At 61.8% G+C, this 21,800-nt stretch overlaps 1 protein-coding gene across 1 annotated transcript; it reads left to right on the top strand.

Annotated features, from left to right (window-relative positions):
• Positions 1 to 1,777: 1,777 nt before the first annotated feature.
• LOC119258283 (ubiquitin carboxyl-terminal hydrolase 17-like protein 6) lies at positions 1,778 to 6,558 on the top strand. Its single transcript, XM_037526720.1, is given in 4 exon segments — positions 1,778 to 1,996; positions 2,780 to 2,819; positions 5,190 to 5,738; positions 5,741 to 6,558. Coding segments are annotated over 4 exon segments (1,626 nt in total).
• Positions 6,559 to 21,800: the final 15,242 nt, after the last annotated feature.

The following is a 21,800-nucleotide window of genomic DNA, read 5'->3' as shown; positions in this document are numbered from 1 at the left end:
CGCCCCCCACAGCGCCCTCCCCATCCCTGCCCCTGCATGTGACTGCGAGGCCCTGACCCCGTGTCCCTCCTGCCCGCAGGTGAAGTGCAAGGACTGCGGAGCCTTTGGGCACAAGGCCGCCAGCCCCAGGTGCCCCATCAGGTGCTGGCAGGGGGCCCTGGCGCCCCAGGCTTTGGGCTCCCTGCAAGGCAAGGAGAACCGGAACCCGTGGTACGGGCACCTGGCACGGAAGCCCCAGACGGGCACCCGGACCGTGCGGGAGGTTGCACGGGCACTGAGGTAGGTACATGCGGGCAGCTGGCGGGTCCCCCAGCTCACGGTCAAGGTTGCTGTGACCTACCCCTCCCCTGTGGGTACAGCCAGGCCTGGGCCAGCACAGGTGGAGGGGGCAGCGCCACAGGCCGGGGTCCTCCGGCCTCCATGCTCAGGGGCCCCTGATCTCCTGGGGACCCACAAGGGTGAGGGGGGCAAAGGGCACCTGCACCTGTGGACAGCAAGGGGGGGGTTCAGGGGGGTCCATAGGGAGACCGTGGGCGCACAGCAGTGGGGGGATGCTCCAAGGCAGGAGGACAGTGGGGTGGCCGGGGCCTTCCTGACCCTCCCGGGAGCCGGGGGATGGAGGGGGGGACACTGCCCACCCCCTCGTGGGCGCAGGAATCTCTGCTTAACGGCGTTTCTCCCCGCAGGCAGGAGCAGCAGCGGGGCGCCCTCCCACAGAAGCCTCCCAGGAGCACCCCGGGCCCAGCGCAGGGCGGGCGGGCAGCCGCAGCCCCCTGGGAGGACGCGCGGGTGAGTGTCCCTGCTCCCGGCCTGCCCCTGCGCCGGGGCCGCTGTGGTTCCCTCGCCGCGCGCTGCGCTGCTGACCGGAGCGGGGGTGAGCTCACGTCCCTCTCCCTCGTGTCCCCACAGCACCCGAGCCGGCCCCTGCCCGTCCACCCCACCCAGAAGCGCGGACCCGGCCCGGACCTGCCCTGGGGACGGCCGCGCGCGAGCTCGCAGAAGACACGCAGCGGCGTCCAGGGGTGTCCCAGCGGCCGGCCCGCCCCGGGGGGCTTCTCACCCGCCCCCTGAGGGAGATGCAGGGCGGGGCTCCCTCCCGTGGGCCCCCCTCTCTGGACACACCGCGGGGTGTCGCTCAGCATCAGGCCCTGGCTCCCGGCCCCCACCCCTGGACACACCCCAATCTCCTCGAGGTCCCCTCAGCCTCCGACCCTCAGCCTGCCCTGAAGTGGGGCCTCCAGGGCTCCTCCGTCAGCCCCGAGGCCCCGGGCAAGAGAGCCGCCCCCAGTCCTGCTCCACAGAAGCCCCCGAAGAAAGCCCGGCTGGGCCCGGCCCAGCACCCCCAGGAGGACAGTGAGGACGCAGACGTGGGGCCTGAGCCAACCCTGCCTCCCCCACCAGGCCTCCCGGAACATGGGTCCTGCACAGCCCTGCTGGCCACCCAGGGGGCGCCGGCCCCGGCTCCCAGCGCTGAGCCGCTGCGCCCTGCCCACGGCCCCGAGCGCCCAGACTCCCGGCCCTGCAGCCCGCCCCGCCCGGCCCTCACCTTGGTCCTCAGCAGACGGCAGCACGGCCAGTGGAGCTGCAGGTTCAAGGCCGCCTGCCCCCCGCCCCCTCCGCCGCAGAGCACCCCCACCCGCTCCAGCCCCGAGGGCGCCGCCCCGCCTGCCCCGCGCAGCGTCCTCCACGAGGATCTCCTGGTGTCTTCCTCCTCTGAGGACAGCGATGGGCACTGAGACGCCCTGGCCGCGGACCCTGGCCCGCAGGCGCCCCGAGGATGCCCCATGACAGTCGGGGACCCAGGGACGCCACAGCTCGCTGCCCCGCACCCTCGTGGGTGGGTTTACTGCAGACTCTGCTCACCCGCCGCGAGCGCGAGGCTCCTGTCTGCGGCGGGGATGGGGGCTCCCTGTGCCTTTGGCTCGTCCTGGAGCGCAGCCGTCGGGGGCCTGTGGCCGAGTCTCGTCTATTAATAAAGAGCCGGAAACGCACGCGGGTGCGCGTCTCTCTTTTCCGAGCGGCACATCCCGCAGCGCCCCCGTTCCCTCCCGCACAGCTCCCCGTGGAGACCCTTAAGAGTCTGGGCCCAAAACGGCCCCCGGCAGGCCCTCATTCCGGCAGCCAGAGGACCCCAGGGCCCCCGCGGGGTGTCCCCCTTCTGACGCCGTCTGTGCTTGGCGGAGGCCAAGGACCCGGCCGTCCCGGGGGGCTCGTGGGAATCGCTCTCCTGGAGGAGATGCCGCCACAGGGCGGGTGGGGGTGGGGAGCACCAGGGACGCTGAAGGGCGCCCTGGGGGCAGGACCCTTGACACCTTTCTGGGGGCGTGGTCACCCCAACTCTGCACCTGGGCAGGGACCCCGAGGGGGAGGAGCACTGGGCCTGAGTGCCCTGGGCTTGGGCGAGGGAGGGTCTCTCTGGCTTCCCTGTGGGGTGAAGCAGAATCGGGTCCAGCCTGGGCTTCACTGTGTGAATCTGGGGAGTCCCTGGGGTGGGCCCAGGGCGTGCGGAGGGCATCCTGCCCCGGCCCCCACCCCGCGCTGACATGTGTCCGGGGTGGTGGTGGCCGAGGGATCGTCGGGCACCTTCCCCCGCTTGTTTTGAGCCGAACACGAATCAGTTTCCTGCTCTTAGTAAAGTCTTTGAAAGTGAAATTTGTGTCGGGCTTTACCTTCCACGCGTCGCGAGTGCGTTTGCACACATCCCCCCACACACACTCATTTGCACACAAGAGTGTGTTACTGAGAGTGAAGAGGAGCTGGTGAGACACCGTCTGATTAGAGTCCAGCCCCCAGCAGGAGGCTGCCCGTTGCCGGCCGCCCCCAGGCTGGGCAGGGGAAGGACAGGGCGGCTCCCGCGGCAGCGGCTCCAGCTCTCTGGAGGCCGGGGGGCTGCCAGCTCATGGGTGAGCCCCATTGCACGCCCGGGAATCCTCGGGGTCTGTCTCTCCCGCTGTCACGGGGTCCCCGTGGTTCAGGACGTCGGGGTTGAGGAGCTGGGGGGGAGGGAAGGGGCGGGACGCCATCCGGGCGCAGCCATCTCGCGGCTGCAGCAGGACAGCCTGGCGCCGGCCAGGCCCGCTCCGAGCTCCGGGCCGGGCGAGTGAGGACACAGCGCCCCCCTTCCCCAGGGCCCCCCTTTTCGTCGGCTCCTCATGCCCAGGACCTGTCATAGCGACTGGCCGCCTCCCTCGCCCACCACCCCCGCAGCACAGGGGGCAACGGAAGAGGAAAGTCAGGGGACACACCTGGGCCCACCCAACGCTGCCCCATCCCCAGCGACCCCCCTCTCCAAATACCTGCAGGCCCGGCCTGCGCCCCCTTTATAGCCCCTGGCCCCGCTCGCCCTGAAGCCCCAGACCCCCCCCCCCGGGTCACCAACCTGCTGGGCAGCGCTGGGCGTGGCCCCTCCGGGCTGGCATCTCCCGGGGAGTCCGGCTCCGGGTGACCCTCTCCATGGACATGCACGACCCACCAGCCCTCGGCGTCCAGGGCGCCCTGAGAAAGTGCCGTGGGGCCTGGGCTGACCTCTGCCTTCGTCCCCCGACGGTTATGAGGCGCCTGCAGGGACGGGCGCACCCGGGCACAGCCCGGAGCCCCGGGGTGAGGGGGACACGCTCCGAATTCCTGAGCGCGCGGGTCCAGGGGCGGGGGCTGCAGTGGGGCCCGGGCAGAGCCGACGCTGCTTCCCCCCAAGGGAAGCCCGAGAGGACGCGGGGCCTCGGCCAGATTTCACGGAGTTCGGGTCGTTCATTTTCTGAAGCCTCGAGAGATCAAAGTGACCCACTGCCAGGGATGCGGACCCAAGGGCCGCCTGCCCACCCCCTTCCTTCCTGCCAGCGCCCACGGGGGGACAGCCCGGGCCACAGCTCCCCCCTAACCCGAGCCCTCCACGGAACGGCGGCAGCCCAGCCCCCCCACATCCCCCCAGCCACATCCGGGTTCTGAGGGCGAGATCCTGGGGCCAGTCCCGGAAGCAGGTGCCAGAGGTCACGCCCTGGGGCCTCTCCAGGGAGCGCTGGGCCTCCCTCCCTCAATCACTGCCCCTCACCCTGGGGCGGGGGTTGTGGCTCCAGGCGTCCCCCGGGCCATGTGGCCACACCCAGCACCTCCGGCTGCAGGGGCCTCCCGGGGCCGCGGTGGACACTGAGTGGATCCTGTCTGTCCCGCCAGCGCCCGCCCCACTGTGAGGATGGCGGGCCCCGAGGGGCTCTGTTCCCCAACACCCGTTCTGCATCTTCCCACCTCGCAGGCCCAGGCCTGGCCCTCGGCTCGGCGGGACCCCCGATCAGGGAAACCTCGTCACGTCTGTCTTGAGCTGTGCAGCTTCCCATAAGGATTTTTTTTAATCCCGAATCCTGGGGAATTAATGATGTAGCCGCCTGTGTCCATCCCGCGGGCTGCTCCTGAGTGCAGCGGGGCCTCCTGCAGCTCCCCGAGAGTCTGCTCCTGCCCTTTGCGCCCCGACCAGAGGAGTCACCCCAGCCCCACAGGTGTCCAGAGCCACCTCCGGGCTTCTCTGACTCTCTCCTGTCCCTGCCAGCTCGTGCTGATGCTGCTCTAACATGCGGGGGCAGGTGGGGTGACGCCAGTGGAGGGGTCCGAGCCGCTGTTTGTCGTCCCCAGCCCTATTCGGGTCCCAAGCCCATGACGCTGAGGGGTCGGAGGGGCCTGTTGGCTGTCCAGTCCCACCCGTGGGCAGCTGAGGCGCGAAGTGCCTCGTTAGGCCGCTCCTGTGCCAGGTCGGGGCCCGGCAGACGGGAGGCCGGGAGGGGTCACCAGGCGCCGGACTCCCGGGGGAGATGCCAGCCCGGAAGGGCCACGCCCAGCGCTGCCCAGCAGGCCGGTGACCGGTGGGGGGCGGGGGCGGGGCCTCGGCGCGGGGCGGGGCCAGGGGCTATAAAAGGGCGCGGGCCGGGCCTGCAGGTCATTCGGAGCCAGCGGTCCCGACGCGCGCATCGTCCAGCGGCTCGTCCTGACCCTGGCTGGGTAGACTCCGGACCTCGCCCCGACTCGGAGCTTCGGCCTCAGGACTGGACGCGCTCGCAGCCTCTGGACCAGGTGCGTGGCCCGGGAGCGCTGACCTGCCTCCCCCCGAGACAGACGCTCGTCCCTCCGGCCAGGCACGCGCGGCATGGCCCCGGGGCCTGCGGAGACGACCGGCTGCCAGGGCCGCCTCGGGCGCCGGCTGGGGCCCGGCCAGGTGGGGGCCGGGCTGCGCAACCTGGGGAACACCTGCTACGCCAACGCGGCCCTGCAGTGCCTGACCTACACGCCCCCGCTGGCCGGCTACCTGCTGTCCCGGCCGCGCGCGCCCTCCTGCCCCCGGCGGCTGTCCTGCACGCTCTGCGCCATGCGGGCGCACGTCTCCCGCGCCCTCCTGCACCCCGGGGAGGTGGTGTCGCCCGTGAAGGAGCTGCTCGCCGGCTTCCATGCCTGGCGCCAGGAAGATGCCCACGAGTTCCTGATGGCCACCGTGGGCGCCATGCAGGGCGGGTGTGTGAGCGAGCTCGCGGCCGCGCACCCACAGCCCCAGGACAGCACCCTGGTGCGGCGGCTCTTCGGGGGCTACTGGAGGTCCCAGATCCAGTGCGTGCGCTGCTGCGGAGTCTCCACCACGCTGGAGCCCTACCTGGACATCGCCCTGGACATCCAGGCCGCCGACAGCGTGGAGCAGGCTCTGCAGGACTTGGTGAAGCCGGAAAGCCTGGACGGGCCCGACGCGTACCACTGCGCTGCCTGTGGCGACAGGGGCCCGCCGCCAAGACGCTGGCTCTGCACGCCCCTCCCCAGGTCCTCATCCTCATGCTCAAGCGCTTCGGCGGCCCCACAGGCGGCAAGGTGGCCAAGCCCGTGCGCTACCCACAGCGCCTGGACCTGCAGGCCTTGCTGTCCGAGCAGAAGGCGGGGGCCCTGGAGTACGAACTCTATGCAGTGCTGGTCCACGCAGGCTGGGGGTGTCACCAGGGACACTACTTCTGCTACGTGAGCCCTGGGAAGGACCGGTGGTATCGCATGGACGACTCTCAGGTCACCTCCTGCAGTGTCTCCTCTGCCCTGAGCCAACAGGCCTACGTGCTCTTTTACATCCAGAAGAAGGAACTGGACAGGGCCAGCGAGCAGGACTCCCCTGGCGGACCACCCCCAACGCTGACCACCACAGGTGTGGACCTGCTCCCTCAGGCCCATCGGGAGCTTGTCGGAGACCAGCCTCCTGCTGTCCCCGAGCCCCAGGAGCCTGCGGGAGAGACCCCGACCCGGCCGGTCACCTTGGACCAGTGGAGAAAGCATCAGGAGCACGAGCGACCCAAGCCTGCCCTCAAGCTCAGGGAGGTGGACCGTGCCCTGCCCGCCGACGCGGTCGTGATCCACCGGCCCAGACAGCCCGCGGGGACCAGAGCGGGTCCTGCCCAGCGCGACACTGGCCAGCCGCAGCCTTCAGCCTGGGCACATGCTGCTCAAGGGCCAGCACCCGTGGGCAGAGCCCCTGGCATGGGAGAGAGAACCAGAGTCACCAAGGGGAAGAACAGGAAGGCCCAGAGGGTCCTGCTTGCCTTCTAGACACCGACTCCCATCTCCGTTCGTCCAGGCCGAGGTGACAAGAGCACATGAACACCCAGCATCCTGCGTGTCCCAGGGGAGGCCCAACCCGGCAGAGCCACCCAGACCCAGTGCTCCTCACCCTCAGCACCTTGGACATGACCCGGGAATGTTCCTACCCCTGCCCAGCAGCAATGAGATTCCCAAGCGCTCCCAGGCTCCGTGTGGGCCAGGTGCAGGGGCCCAGTGGAATCCCACTCCTGGCACGGGGTTCCCTAGTTTTGGTCGCACCTGATCCTCCAACTGTGGCGGGGGAAGAAAGGGCAGAGCCCTGGCCTGGGCGCAGGTGGCCCACACAGCACACTCATTCTTGTCTTAGGATGAGTTTTGCTGCAAAGCTACTCAGCTGTCCCCAATGGAAAGCTGTTCTGCATCCAACGAGTCGCTCTCCCGCGGCATGGAGTGCAAGGCGGGAGCAGGAGAGCCTCCCGGCGCCCGTGAACGACACCTGGACCTAGCAAGTTGGGCGTGCCCCCGGGCAGGAGGCAGCGCGCTCCATCCTGGAAGGACCGGAGACTCAGGAGCCAGTGCATGGAGTCACCATGGGGTGCCTTCTCCTGCGCCTGTTCTCTGTGAACTCACAACACTGTTTAATGTAGCATGTACGTTTCTTTCAATTAGCAGTGTGTGACCAAAATGATACGGTACAGCTGAGGTCCCCCAAGGGGCACAAAGCATTTCTACCTTCTGAACCTTCTGAGAGGACCTGTTGAGAAAGAGATCCATAGTGGTTTCTGGATGGCGCCGTGGGAGTTCAGTTCCTGATAGGATTTAGTCTCCTTAGAGATGCCAGAGCAGAGTGGGTGGTGGGGGGAGGGTGAGAAGCACCAGGGATCCCTGAAGCAAGGCCCCAGGGTATGACTAGTGGTAGTTGTGGCCCTTTCCTGCAGGGATCACATACCCTCAGCACCTCTGATAGGGACACCCTTGGGGGTGGTGCACCTGCCGCTGTGTTTTCTGGGAGTGGCATTCTTGGCATACTTCTAAGTTCTCTGATAGCAGGCATTGCCTGTAGCCCCTCGTTTTCTCTGAAGAAGGGAATGTGGGTGGTGGGAGGGCTATCTAGGACTAGATGTAGGGGTTGAATCCTGTGATAAAATTAACCTAGTGAAATCTGGCAAGAGGGAATATGATTTTGAGTGATTTGGGAAAGTTACCTTATCCTTCCCAAAAGACGAATAAAGATCAAATGTACCATACGTGACATGTGTGTGCCCATTGTTTTTTTAATCAGAATGTGTTTATCATTTCTTGCAGATGCTTTTGCCCGCTACTAAGACATGTAATTTTTGTGATGATATTTGTCATGGTAAACGTTCTGAGTAGTGTCATGAGGGTCAGGAGCTGAAGATGGGGTGTCCTTCGTGACTCAAATGTCTGCACCTTCCTCCCTAGTGGGCCTGTTTGGGTTTTGCTGCTTTCATTCTGCATAAATTGATGATCACGGGCATGGGTGCTCCATTCTGGGGACCAACAGTCATTAGAAAAGCGGGGGAAGTGATCAGATCATTGTTCGGGCCATAGCCAAAGCCTGCACTCATGGCCCGGGTGTGGGCTGCTGCTCCCTTCCACGCCGGGCCTCGTAATTCTGGAGTGAGACACCGTCTCTCCCACACATACTTATTTACTTTGCTCATTTATATCAGACAGAAAAGTTTCAGAATTAAAGCACAGTAGCTTACACTGTCTTTCAACAGGGATTCTGATGTGGCCTCCCCCATGATGCAGCCCACAGCCTCTGCAGCGCTGCTTAGTTCCCTGGCCTCCAACGAGGGGAGAGGGGGGAGTTTCTCACGAAACATACAAACAAAAACAAATGAGCGAAAACAATCACCAACAAAAACAAACACAAACAAACAAAAACAGAAACAAACCAAAAGAAACAAACACTCACAAAAACAAAACCAAAAACGAACACTAACAAAAATTAAAGAAACAAACAAACAAAAACAAAAATAAAACACTAAAAAGAAATAACAAAAATAAACAGAAACTAACAAAAACAAACTAACAAAATCAAACAGAAACAAACACTAACCAAAACTAACAAAAACAAACTCACAAAAACAAACAAAAGCAAACAAACAGAAACAAACAAAAACAAACACTAACAAAAACAAACAAACAAAAACAAACACAAACAAACAAAAACAAGCAAAAACAGAAAACCAAAAACAAACACTAAAAAGAACTAACAAAAACTAAAAACAAAAACTAACAAACACAAACAAAAATTAACAAAAACAAACAAAAACAAACAAACGGACACGCCCGGGTATTTCCACCAAGGGTGCCTTGATCAGGCTCTTTTAAAAAGCTCCTGGGACGAATGGGCACCCAGAGGGCCCCCAGGTACGGGGGAGAGGAGGGACCATGGCCCACGGGAGGCGGGGTGCAGGGGGGAAGGAAGAAATAGAAAGCTACATAAATGACCCCCCCAAAGGTTAACAGACCTGAACACAATTGTTGATGGGAAGCAGACAGCAATTTGGCTTTAAAATCTTGTTTCAAATTCAGAAAACCCGGAAGGAGACTGAAGCCACAGGCACATCCCGGGGATTCCCGGCCAGGAAAGCCTGGTGCTAACAGTCAGCGCCTGATCATTATCAGCTGTTGCCAATTAAACTGAGAGGTTCTCTTCTTACTGTCCGTTTCCCTGGGGGCAGGAACACAGCAAGGGGATCTACCTGGTCTTGATAGAAGTTCCCGTTGCCCACAGCCTTCTGGGGCCTCTGGTCCACGGCAGTAGCCTCCTAGCCACGCAAAGATGAAGCCCTCAGCTCATTTCCACCTTAGAGTTGAATAAACTGAGTCACAAAAAGACTGAGTAGCATCTCCTGGACTATGACGGTGGAAATGAGAACCCACGAGGTGTGTCTCCAGGGTCTGGACTTATTTGTTCCCTGAGCCCTTCTTCACACTTCTCTTGTCTCTGACTCTCCAGCCAATATACCAGAATGTTGAATTTTAGTTCCTCCTCCTCACATGACTGTTTCCACCCTCGCTGCACCATAGAATCGCTTGGGGGGGGGGGTTTGAAAACAGTGACTTATCACTGGGAGGCAAGACTGTTCACTCACAGGGCCTCGGGGTGTGAGTGGGGACGGTGGCAGTTGGGAGAGCACCCGCCAGCTGAGTTCTCTCTTGGAAGCATTTCCCCTTGAGCTTGAGTTCAGTTTTTAGGTTTCATCAAAGGGAATACATGTGCAATTCCTTTGTGAGAACTTTCATTCTGCAGTACGTTGCGGGCTTCTGTGGTGTGGGATAGCTTAGGGGGTGCAGCTTGCCTGAGTGCTCTCGGCAGAGCTGCTGTGGAAGGAGAAAGCACTGGCGGGGAGCTGACTGGGTGCAGAGCTCAGGACTCACCCAGTCAAGGTACTGGATGTGGTCATGGGACGATGAACTCCCGCCCCCACTTAGCCCAACTCAGAGGCTTCATGGAGAAATTCAAGGAGTGTTCTGTGGCCTGGAAGTGCTGAGCTACCCGTGCCTCTGGTCTGTAACTGTCCCCACAGAGACGGGGCTGGTGCTGACACAGTGGTGGACATCAGTGTCATTGGTACTTCCCCCCGCATGACCTCGCCAAGCCAGGGCCACGGCACACTGGAGCAACCAGGCACGGGTGAAGGATCTTGTGTCACCCGCAGGCCGCGGACGGAGCGCACTATGTCAGTGAGGAGAGAGGATGCGTGGGGATGAGCTGTGTGGAAGGAGCTGCTGGGAGAGACTCTGAGTTGGGCTAAAACTTCAGCCCACGTGCCGCGGAGCCCAGACCTAAACAGGTGCCTACAGCTGCATAAGGACAAGCAGAACTTCAGCTCACCAGACTTTCTTAGCAACATGGTTTACTCACATCTTTACAAATCTATTGCAAACTTTAATTTCTTACAAAATTTTGCATACTCCCAGCATCAGTTCAGTATTCCCAGACCATTTGACTATCTTGGCGACGTCACCCTTTCCCTGTAAAATTATGGTTATTCTTAATTATTTCTAACTTGCATATTAAAAGATTCTGAGAGTATTTTTCTCCTAGACTTCGTTATCTGATGTGAAATCTAGCTAAAGTTTTCTCCACTTTGGTTTTTGGACTACCGTCTCCTTGGTTTGAGAACCTTCTTTCATGACACTGAGTGCTCTGTACAATCTGACTCCTCCTATGTGCCACAGAATGGCTCTGGGAATAAGGGTTCTGTTGGCTTTTAATTGAATCGCTTCTGTGTGAATTGCCTGGTAATCCTCAAGCACATTCATCGCTCACATCCTGGGTTAGCAGTGACTCGTTCACTGAGCTTTCTTGTGCCTACGTGACTGGTGCTTGGCTGAATATTTGTTCACATGGATGACACTCCCAAGCGGTCTGACCTGTGTCAATCCTCTAGTGTGTTTCAAACGTACAACTGCTGCTGAAGACAACCTCGTTCTTTCTATGTACAGTAGGAGTTCTCTCAGGTCATCGAAGGTCAGGCCAATGACTGAAGGTTTTGATGTCATACGTGTGTATTCACGGCCACATACATGTGCATATGTCAAGTTAGAAAGACTAGAGGATCTTCCACATCAGTTGCAGTATCCCTTCAATGTATGAGTCTTCTGGTGTGTTTCAACATTAAAGCTATGGTTGCCGTCTCTTAAACAAAATGAATCATCATTGTATGTCATCTCAGGTCAGAATATTCACTAAAAGCACTCATGTTCTCTCCACTGTGGATTCCCTCGTGTCGTCTAAGGGCAGAACACTGAAGGATTTCCCACATTGATGACATTCATATGGTTTCTCTCCAGTGTGAGTTCCCTCGTGTCGTCGAAGGGCAGAACACTTACTGAAGGCTTTCCCACACAGGTGACATCCACACGGTTGTTCTCCAGTGTGCGTTCTTGCATGCTGCCTGAGGTTAGAGGACTGACTGAAGGCTTTCCCGCACAGGGGACATTCATACGTTTTTTTCTCCAGTGTGAGTCAGATTGTGCTTTCTAAGGTCAGAGCTTTGAATGAAGGCATTCCCACAGATGCGGCATTCGTAAGGTTTCTCTCCAGCGTGAGTCATCTCGTGCCGTCTCAGACTGGAGCAGGCACTGAAGGCTTTCCAGCACAGATGGCATTCACAGGCTTTACCTTGACTGTGAATGTGCTTGTGCTGATGAAGGCATGGCCGGCCACCAAGGGATTTCCGACACTGCTTGCTGAGACAGGGTTTCTTTTCCGTGGGAGCTGATAAATGTTCATTCAGTGTGGAGCAATAAGGGGAATCTCCCATACTGTTACATTCAGAGGGAATCTGCTTTTGGGAAGGAGAGGAAAGGCTATTAATGGTTTTCCATATACATCCATACATTCATTATTTTATATATATATATAAAATCATTTAGTGATGCCCTTCAATTAAAATCATTCCAGTGTTAATTCCTAACGAGTTGCATTTCCCTCCTGCACACGTTTTTGCAGCATCCTAACTGCAGCTTGTAGAATGATTTTGAAAGAGTCAATGTGTTTCAAAGACACCCCATAGACTAGGCATAGACTAGGCATAGGGACAGTATGTAGTTGTCCATATTATTTTAAGATCTCGGGTTATAATTTTGAGCTCATTAATTTTTTCACTAAACTCAAACGATACAAAACTTTTTGCTGAGAGTTAAATCTCAACTTAAAGTACTTTAGGATAATAGATTCACTTATTAACATACTACTGCCATGTCTCTAATTTGAATGATTAGTGTCACTCCCCATGTGATTTACCATTGCCTTGATGGTAGATGCGTCCTTCCTGCTGATATGGACTCTCCTGGGTTCTAAAAAGGTCCCGGGGTTGGAACAAGACAAAACCTGCAGGCTGTGGATCCGCCCTGTAGATCTCAGACCCTGTAGATCTGAGCATCTGGCCGGGAGGGCAGGGAGGGGCAGGCGATCGCGTGTGGGGGGCGGAGAATTGTTGGCGCCCCCCCCCAGCAGGGCTGGTGGCAGAACAATGGGGAGGGGCATGGACTGTTTCCCGCGCCCCCTCCCGCCCCTCCCCGACTCCAACGCAGACCAGTGCATGGGAACAGGCTCGGCTCTCCTCTGCCCAGGCTCAGCTCCCTCTGGCCGGCACGGAGCAGGCTGCTGTCTGTTCCAAACGTGCACGCGCCAGCTTTTCTGACAACGCGGAGACGTTCCCACCGGCTCTGCAGAGCACGCTGACGGCCCAGCGTCTTCCTGTATCATCTCTGTGCCCCAAAGAGGAGCAGCACAGACGCCAGCACACGGGGCCTGGGCCGGTCCTCCCAGGGAGCCAACGTCCGTCGCCCATGGGACTGTTCCCTGGGAGACATGGAACATTCTTATCGACTGGAAAGGGTTATTTATTGGGATTAGGAAGCACATTGTCTCCTTCTCCTTCTATGCACCCCAGACACGGCCATGGCAGGGGGGGCGGGGGTTCGGTTCTGCTCGTTGAGGAACAAGCGTGGGCACGGCCTGGCCCGCTCAGGCCTCCTGCTCGGGTGACGTCTGCCCCGTCTCACTTCTAAATCCATCCACTGTGTCCAAGAGCCCTGGGGGGTGGATGGTTGAGCTTGGCCCCGAGGATGGGATTTCGCCTTCCAGTAATGATTCACCAGCTGACTGAGGGCTCTGCTCTGTGCCCTCAGCCAGGGCAGCGATTCACAGGCAGCTGAAGTGTGTGTGGATGGACGGCCGCTGCGAGGCCGAGTGCCTTTCCTTTGAGGTGAAGGTCGGGGGCTGCAGAAGTGAATTTGCGCCGCTCTGCTGCAAAAGAAGGAGTAAAAATTGATGCTGAGCAGCAGGTATGGACATGAAGGCGCGATGGTGCCCCGGCCTCGTCTCCTTGCAGGCGCCTCCCTGCCCCGCCTCCAGCACCACTTTATGGGTTCTCTGATGCCGTCTGTCCCCTTGGGAGGCCGTGAGCGTCTGACAGCCTCTGCAGCCCCAGCACCTGGAATCAGGTGGAGGAAGTGGGTGACTCACAGATAAAACAGAGGTGATGGCGCGCTCGGCCTGGGCCCACAGGCGCTGGGGCTACATCAGCCCGGCTCACACAGATGCCTGGGCTTGGGGCCAAGATCCTGGTCTCTGGGGTAGCAGGACACCCAGTTTACTGCGCCTCAGGGCACCACCGCCCCACACTCCTCTCCGCGGTACAAGCAGGCGGGCTGAGAACACCGTCACCCCCGAGCATCAGGTCCCACGAGGACATGGCCTGTGCTGTCACACTAACACTGCCAGGTGCCCGCTCGGCAGGCCAGGTCCCAACCCCACCCCCCCCGCCCGGGCCCAGGCCCAGGAGGTCACAGCTGTCACTGTGTTATGGAGAGAAAGTCTCCATAACAGAGAAGAAGTGTTACTAACGCAACACAACCAGAGGGACGCAAGGGTCGCCATGCCAACGGTAAGTGGGTGTGAGTCCTAATCATTCAAACTGCAGATCTGGCAATAAGGTTAGGTGACTGCAGGAGTGTAATGGAGTTGGAATTAAGCACTTTCTGGGGAAAAGTTTGGTAGTTTGAAATGAGTGAATAAATTAAGCTCAAAATAAATGAGCTCAAAGCAAAACCTCAGTTCTAAAAATACAGTCAACTGCATCAACATTTCTCATGGTAGGAATATAATATTTCAAAGGATAATATTGTCTGCCTGCAGGTGAGTGACCCAGTACGTGTGCGAGACGAGCCCTAGAGAGTGTCACTCCCAGGTTGCTAGTGGAGAAATGAAGGCAAGGACATAGGCTGGCAAACCACTAAGAGTCTTTCTTCTCTTCTCCCAAACAGCCACGTCTCACTCCAGAGGCTCCTGTTGGACACATTGACGTGGGTGACGAGTTTACTCACAGAGCTGGGTTCAATCAACGTGTTTTAATTCGTGGGACAGAAGCCTCATATCACGGGACAGAAGCCTCATATCACAACAGGGCATGGAAAATCACTCAGCAAAGACCTGTCCTTTCAACCACACAAACAAATTCACACTAGAGGAAAATTACGTGAGTGCCACGAGTATGGGGAGCTCCTTCGTCCTTACCTTCACCTCAAGAAACACAAGACAACGCACACTGCAGAAAAAACATGTAACTGTCATTGAGGTGGGCACAAAAGTTTACAAAGCTCTGACCTTAGAAGCCTCAATAACACCCAGACCCGACGACAAGGTGCACACCACACGCACGCCATTCGCGTGAGAAAGTGTTCAGCCACAGCTCTTACTGTGAACAGCAAGAGAAAACTCACACTGTGGAGAAACCCTATAAATGCCGCGCATGTGAGAAGGCGTTCAGTCATTTTTTACCTTAGAAGCCACGAGAAAATCCGCCCTGCAGAGAAGCAGGATGCCTGAATACAGGGCGGGAAATCGTTCAGCCAAAGCTCTGGCCTTAGCCAGCACAACAGAATTCATAGTGGAGAAACACCACACAAGCGTCTGCTCTGCGGGGAGGCCTTCCATCATGGCTCTGAGCTCCGGCGCCGCGGCAGAACACACACAGGCGAGAAACCCCACGAGGGCCGCCGCTGCGGGAAAGCCTTCAGTCCACGCGCTCACCTTAGAAGCCATGAGAGACCCACCCTGGAGAGCGGCCGCACGCGTCTCCGCTGGGCGGGAGAGCCTTCAGCCACCGCTGCTCCCTTCGGCGACACCAGGGGACCCAGCCCTGAAGGGAGAGTCTCGCAGGCCTGCAGGAAGTCACCTGCCTGGTGGACAGTGCATGATAAAGCAGAAGCAAAATCCAGTCCCAGCATGAATATTAAACCCCTCCAAGGGCTCTCACAGTGCATGAATCAGCACTGCATTCCTGGGGTGAGCAGGGAGGATCCTCCCACCCCCATACTCTGCCGTCAAGAGGTCAGGTTTGCAGGTGAGTTCTCCCAGGTCAGAGCAGTGACTGGTGGTTTCGCACATGCACAGATGTGCTGTCAGTGTGCCGCTCGCCAACCTGACATCACAGGTGCAGGCCCGCTGCAAGCAGAGCCGTGGGGACGGTGTCACCAACAGCTCCAAACTTTGACATGTCTGGAGGACTTGTGCAGGGAGCACCTCATTCTTCTAAAATTATTTCCATCCTGGGCAAGCTCCGCTCGGGAGAAACGCTAGTCTCACAATCACTGTGAACTAAGATTCAGCCACCTACCAGCCTGACGTGCTCAAGAAAAGCCATCGAAGGAGCAAAGGGTCAAACAGCAAGAAGAGGATAAAACACCTCGGGGTATAAAAGAGTCTTTGAAGCAGGACCAAGAGTCCCGACAGACAATTCAGACTGGGGGACTGTTCCGTGTAAGATCGACAGAAATTCTTGATGCACGGAGCATCTCTGACATGCGTCTGGGTGAGGCGATTCCAAACACCCCCGGTGTCGTGGAGGAAGGGAAATCTGAAGGAATTCCTTACATTTGAGTCAACACTGAGATTCTAACCACGAGGAAGCAAACCTAAAAGCAGCATGGAAAACTCTCCAGCGAGATTGCACGTAGGAGAAAAGGACATCAGTGAGATTTTGAGAAAATCCCCATTCAGGGAAATGTGGCTTAATAATGTGTAGCAGAAGGCAGTGGCTGAGGGTGCTGAATGTAGAAATTTGTAGGAAATTGACCCTTTTCAAAACAATACAAGCTGTTGCAAATGCAGCTCACGGCTGGCGTGAGGTCATCTCCGGGCCACCCCTCTGTGAGGCTTCCTCCCCAGGAGACGCGCAGCCCTTGCTGCATCTCACCTTCCTGCAAACCCGCGTCCACCCTTGGCAGCCCGGCCCTCCTCCGGCCGCCCCGCCGCCCCCTCTCACTCTCCACGCCTTAGAGGCAAGTTTTAGCCCATCAGGCCAGGGGCAACATTCACCAAGTCTTGCTTAAAGATGTTGGTGGCATCTGAGCATCTGCCTCCGGCCCCGGGGGCAGCCTGGAGCCACCTCAGTGAGAAGCACCGTGTTCCCGGCCTGAGAAAGCTCCTTGGCTTCGGTCCCGCTTCCGACTGGAGATAAATGGAGGCAGAGTCACTTCTGAGGCCACACGTCATATCTCGCTCAGGGAGCCCTTTCCGGCCGAGCCACAGAGGCGGTGCCCCGCGCAGTCCTGCACATTGTACTCAACTAAGACAAAGCCCCCAAACTACCAGCTCCCTGGGAGCGGCTGGAAACGACACACACAGTGTCGCTGCGCGAGGCCAAAGGAAACTCACTAAAAGGGCCCCATGATCTTGCCAAGGCCTGGGAAGTGCTGTCCCCTGACACCGTCCCTGGTGCCCAGGGGAAAGTCCCCCAGGACATCACCACGATGGTCTGCGTCTTTCCAGTAGCAAGAGTCACAGTCCAGGACTGACCGACCCACGAGCACTCCCCGATAGAAGCAGGCGGCCCAGGGAGTCAGAGCCCCTCGGGGGCCCCCGCCATCCTCACAGTGCCACGGGCGCTGGCCGGGACAGACAGGAGTCCACTCAGTGTCCACCACAGGCCCCCGGGAGGCACCTGCAGCCGGAAGGGCTGGGTGTGGCCACAACCACCTGCACAGGGGTGAGGGGCAGTGATTGATGGGAGGGAAGACCCGCTGGGTCACGTGACCCCGGGGACAGCATAAAAGGCAGGCCTGGGACCACACCTGCCCAGTCCCACCTGCTCCGGCCTCCAGGACGCTGCCCACGGACAGTGCACCTGGTCCAGCACCACCCGAGCATCTCCTGACCCACGGAGCAGCCCCGCGGGCTCAGGTGAGTTCCCCCTCTCGGGGGTCCTCTGATGGCGCAGCCAGTGATAGAGGGGTGAGGGGTGTTTTCAGTGGGGGCAGGAGGGGTCGTCCCTCCAGCACTGTGCCCCGAGGCTGAGTCAGCCTTGCCAGGGGACCCGCCTGGCTCCCTGGCACAGACTCCAAGGGGGTTGCGGGGTGGCAGGGCTTGTGTGCTGCCGCCTGGGCTGGGCTCCCACTCGCGGGCACCTGTGCACCTAGAGGGTTGGAACGGGGCGGGGGAGGGTGATGGTGAGTCCTGGGTCGGGGTGTGCAGGGGGAGGGGCTGAGCAGGGCCCCCAGGGTGGGCAGGAGAGGCCCTGAGGTAAGTCCTGTGGCCCCCGGTGTCCAGGACTCACCCCAGGCAGAGGCTGTGGCGGAGGAGGCGGGAGCTCCTGAACCCACTGACACTTGCGTTGTCTCTTGACCAGGTCACCCACCGTCGGGCCCGGGGACAGCGGGATGAAGCTCCAGGGCGCCCGTCCGATGGCGGGAAGGCCCAGGCCAGCTGGGGTCCTCCGCCCGGTGAGCACCCAGAGAGGGATGGCCCCGCGGGCAGGACCCGGGGTGCAGACAGCACCCCCAACAGTGGAGGAGGATCCTCGGGTAAGTTCAGGACCTTGTCGGGCCCCCCAGGTGGAGCACACGGCAGGCGCCCCTCATGCTGTCTGCACAGCTCAGGCCCCCCCCCCAGCACCGCCAGGCGCTCCCAAGGCCGGCCCCGCACCCCCAGTCAGCTCCTCCTCCTGTCCCTGCACCTGCAGCCCCCGCTCGCCCCGGTGCCCAGTGCGGTCAGCCACAGGCGCCCTCCCTGCTCCTCCAGCCCCTCCCTCAGATCCTGGGGGAGGCCCCCACTCCGCCTCCCCCGCCCCCCACAGCGCCCTCCCCATCCCTGCCCCTGCATGTGACTGCGAGGCCCTGACCCCGTGTCCCTCCTCCCCGCAGGTGAAGTGCAAGGACTGCGGAGCCTTTGGGCACAAGGCCGCCAGCCCCAGGTGCCCCATCAGGTGCTGGCAGGGGGCCCTGGCGCCCCAGGCTTTGGGCTCCCTGCAAGGCAAGGAGAACCGGAACCCGTGGTACGGGCACCTGGCACGGAAGCCCCAGACGGACAGCCGGACCGTGCGGGAGGTTGCACGGGCACTGAGGTAGGTACATGCGGGCAGCTGGCGGGACCCCAGCTCACGGTCAAGGTTGCTGTGACCTACCCCTCCCCTGTGGGTACAGCCAGGCCTGGGCCAGCACAGGTGGAGGGGGCAGCGCCACAGGCCGGGGTCCTCCGGCCTCCATGCTCAGGGGCCCCTGATCTCCTGGGGACCCACAAGGGTGAGGGGGGCAAAGGGCACCTGCACCTGTGGACAGCACGGGGGGGGTTCAAGGGGGTCCATAGGGAGACCGTGGGCGCACAGCAGTGGGGAGATGCTCCAAGGCGGGAGGACAGTGGGGTGGCCGGGGCCTTCCTGACCCTCCCGGGAGCCGGGGGATGGAGGGGGGGACACTGCCCACCCCCTCGTGGGCGCAGGAATCTCTGCTTAACGGCGTTTCTCCCCGCAGGCAGGAGCAGCAGCGGGGCGCCCTCCCACAGAAGCCTCCCAGGAGCACCCCGGGCCCAGCGCAGGGCGGGCGGGCAGCCGCAGCCCCCTGGGAGGACGCGCGGGTGAGTGTCCCTGCTCCCGGCCCGCCCCTGCGCCGGGGCCGCTGTGGTTCCCTCGCCGCGCGCTGCGCTGCTGACCGGAGCAGGGGTGAGCTCACGTCCCTCTCCCTCGTGTCCCCACAGCACCCGAGCCGGCCCCTGCCCGTCCACCCCACCCAGAAGCAAGGCCCCGGCCCGGACCTGCCCTGGGGACGGCCGCGCGCGAGCTCGCAGAAGACACGCAGCGGCGTCCAGGGGTGTCCCAGCGGCCGGCCCGCCCCGGGGGGCTTCTCACCCGCCGCCCTGAGGGAGATGCAGGGCGGGGCTCCCTCCCGTGGGCCCCCCTCTCTGGACACACCGCGGGGTGTCGCTCAGCATCAGGCCCTGGCTCCCGGCCCCCACCCCTGGACACACCCCAATCTCCTCGAGGTCCCCTCAGCCTCCGACCCTCAGCCTGCCCTGAAGTGGGGCCTCCAGGGCTCCTCCGTCAGCCCCGAGGCCCCGGGCAAGAGAGCCGCCCCCAGTCCTGCTCCACAGAAGCCCCCGAAGAAAGCCCGGCTGGGCCCGGCCCAGCACCCCCAGGAGGACAGTGAGGACGCAGACGTGGGGCCTGAGCCAACCCTGCCTCCCCCTCCAGGCCTCCCCGATCATGGGTCCTGCACAGCCCTGCTGGCCACCCAGGGGGCCCCGGCCCCGGCTCCCAGCGCTGAGCCGCCGCGCCCTGCCCACGGCCCCGAGCGCCCAGACTCCCGGCCCTGCAGCCCGCCCCGCCCGGCCCTCACCTTGGTCCTCAGCAGACGGCAGCACGGCCAGTGGAGCTGCAGGTTCAAGGCCGCCTGCCCCCCGCCCCCTCCGCCGCAGAGCACCCCCACCCGCTCCAGCCCCGAGGGCGCCGCCCCGCCTGCCCCGCGCAGCGTCCTCCACGAGGATCTCCTGGTGTCTTCCTCCTCTGAGGACAGCGATGGGCACTGAGACGCCCTGGCCGCGGACCCTGGCCCGCAGGCGCCCCGAGGATGCCCCATGACAGTCGGGGACCCAGGGACGCCACAGCTCGCTGCCCCGCACCCTCGTGGGTGGGTTTACTGCAGACTCTGCTCACCCGCCGCGAGCGCGAGGCTCCTGTCTGCGGCGGGGATGGGGGCTCCCTGTGCCTTTGGCTCTTCCTGGAGCGCAGCCGTCGGGGGCCTGTGGCCGAGTCTCGTCTATTAATAAAGAGCCGGAAACGCACGCGGGTGCGCGTCTCTCTTTTCCGAGCGGCACATCCCGCAGCGCCCCCGTTCCCTCCCGCACAGCTCCCCGTGGAGACCCTTAAGAGTCTGGGCCCAAAACGGCCCCCGGCAGGCCCTCATTCCGGCAGCCAGAGGACCCCAGGGCCCCCGCGGGGTGTCCCCCTTCTGACGCCGTCTGTGCGTGGCCGAGGCCAAGGACCCGGCCGTCCCGGGGGGCTCGTGGGAATCGCTCTCCTGGAGGAGATGCCGCCACAGGGCGGGTGGGGGTGGGGAGCACCAGGGACGCTGAAGGGCGCCCTGGGGGCAGGACCCTTGACACCTTTCTGGGGGCGTGGTCACCCCAACTCTGCACCTGGGCAGGGACCCCGAGGGGGAGGAGCACTGGGCCTGAGTGCCCTGGGCTTGGGCGAGGGAGGGTCTCTCTGGCTTCCCTGTGGGGTGAAGCAGAATCGGGTCCAGCCTGGGCTTCACTGTGTGAATCTGGGGAGTCCCTGGGGTGGGCCCAGGGTGTGCGGAGGGCATCCTGCCCCGGCCCCCCACCCCGCGCTGACATGTGGCCGGGGTGGTGGTGGCCGAGGGATCGTCGGGCACCTTCCCCCGCTTGTTTTGAGCCGAACACGAATCAGTTTCCTGCTCTTAGTAAAGTCTTTGAAAGTGAAATTTGTGTCGGGCTTTACCTTCCACGCGTCGCGAGTGCGTTTGCACACATCCCACCACACACACTCATTTGCACACAAGAGTGTGTTACTGAGAGTGAAGAGGAGCTGGTGAGACACCGTCTGATTAGAGTCCAGCCCCCAGCAGGAGGCTGCCCGTTGCCGGCCGCCCCCAGGCTGGGCAGGGGAAGGACAGGGCGGCTCCCGCGGCAGCGGCTCCAGCTCTCTGGAGGCCGGGGGGCAGCCAGCTCATGGGTGAGCCCCAGCGCACTCCCAGGAATCCTCGGGGTCTGTCTCTCCCGCTGTCACGGGGTCCCCGTGGTTCAGGACGTCGGGGTTGAGGAGCTGGGGGGGAGGGAAGGGGCGGGACGCCATCCGGGCGCAGCCATCTCGCGGCTGCAGCAGGACAGCCTGGCGCCGGCCCGGCCCGCTCCGAGCTCCGGGCCGGGCGAGTGAGGACACAGCGCCCCCCTTCCCCAGGGCCCCCCTTTTCGTCGGCTCCTCATGCCCAGGACCTGTCATAGCGACTGGCCGCCTCCCTCGCCCACCACCCCCGCAGCACAGGGGGCAACGGAAGAGGAAAGTCAGGGGACACACCTGGGCCCACCCAACGCTGCCCCATCCCCAGCGACCCCCCTCTCCAAATACCTGCAGGCCCGGCCTGCGCCCCCTTTATAGCCCCTGGCCCCGCTCGCCCTGAAGCCCCAGACCCCCCCCCGCCGGGGCACCAACCTGCTGGGCAGCGCTGGGCGTGGCCCCTCCGGGCTGGCATTTCCCGGGGAGTCCGGCTCCGGGTGACCCTCTCCATGGACATGCACGACCCCCAGCCCTCGGCGTCCAGGGCGCCCTGAGAAAGTGCCGTGGGGCTTGGGCTGACCTCTGCCTTCGCCCCCCGACGGTCATGAGGCGCCTGCAGGGACGGGCGCACCCGGGCACAGCCCGGAGCCCCGGGGTGAGGGGGACACGCTCCGAATTCCTGAGCGCGCGCGG

This window comes from Talpa occidentalis, unplaced genomic scaffold, assembly GCF_014898055.3.
Source record: "Talpa occidentalis isolate TD23 unplaced genomic scaffold, MPIMG_talOcc4v2.1 talOcc4.4, whole genome shotgun sequence".
Lineage (NCBI taxonomy): Eukaryota > Metazoa > Chordata > Mammalia > Eulipotyphla > Talpidae > Talpa > Talpa occidentalis.
The sequence above is the reverse complement of the archived record's forward strand: the minus strand, read 5'-3'. Positions and strand labels throughout refer to the sequence as shown.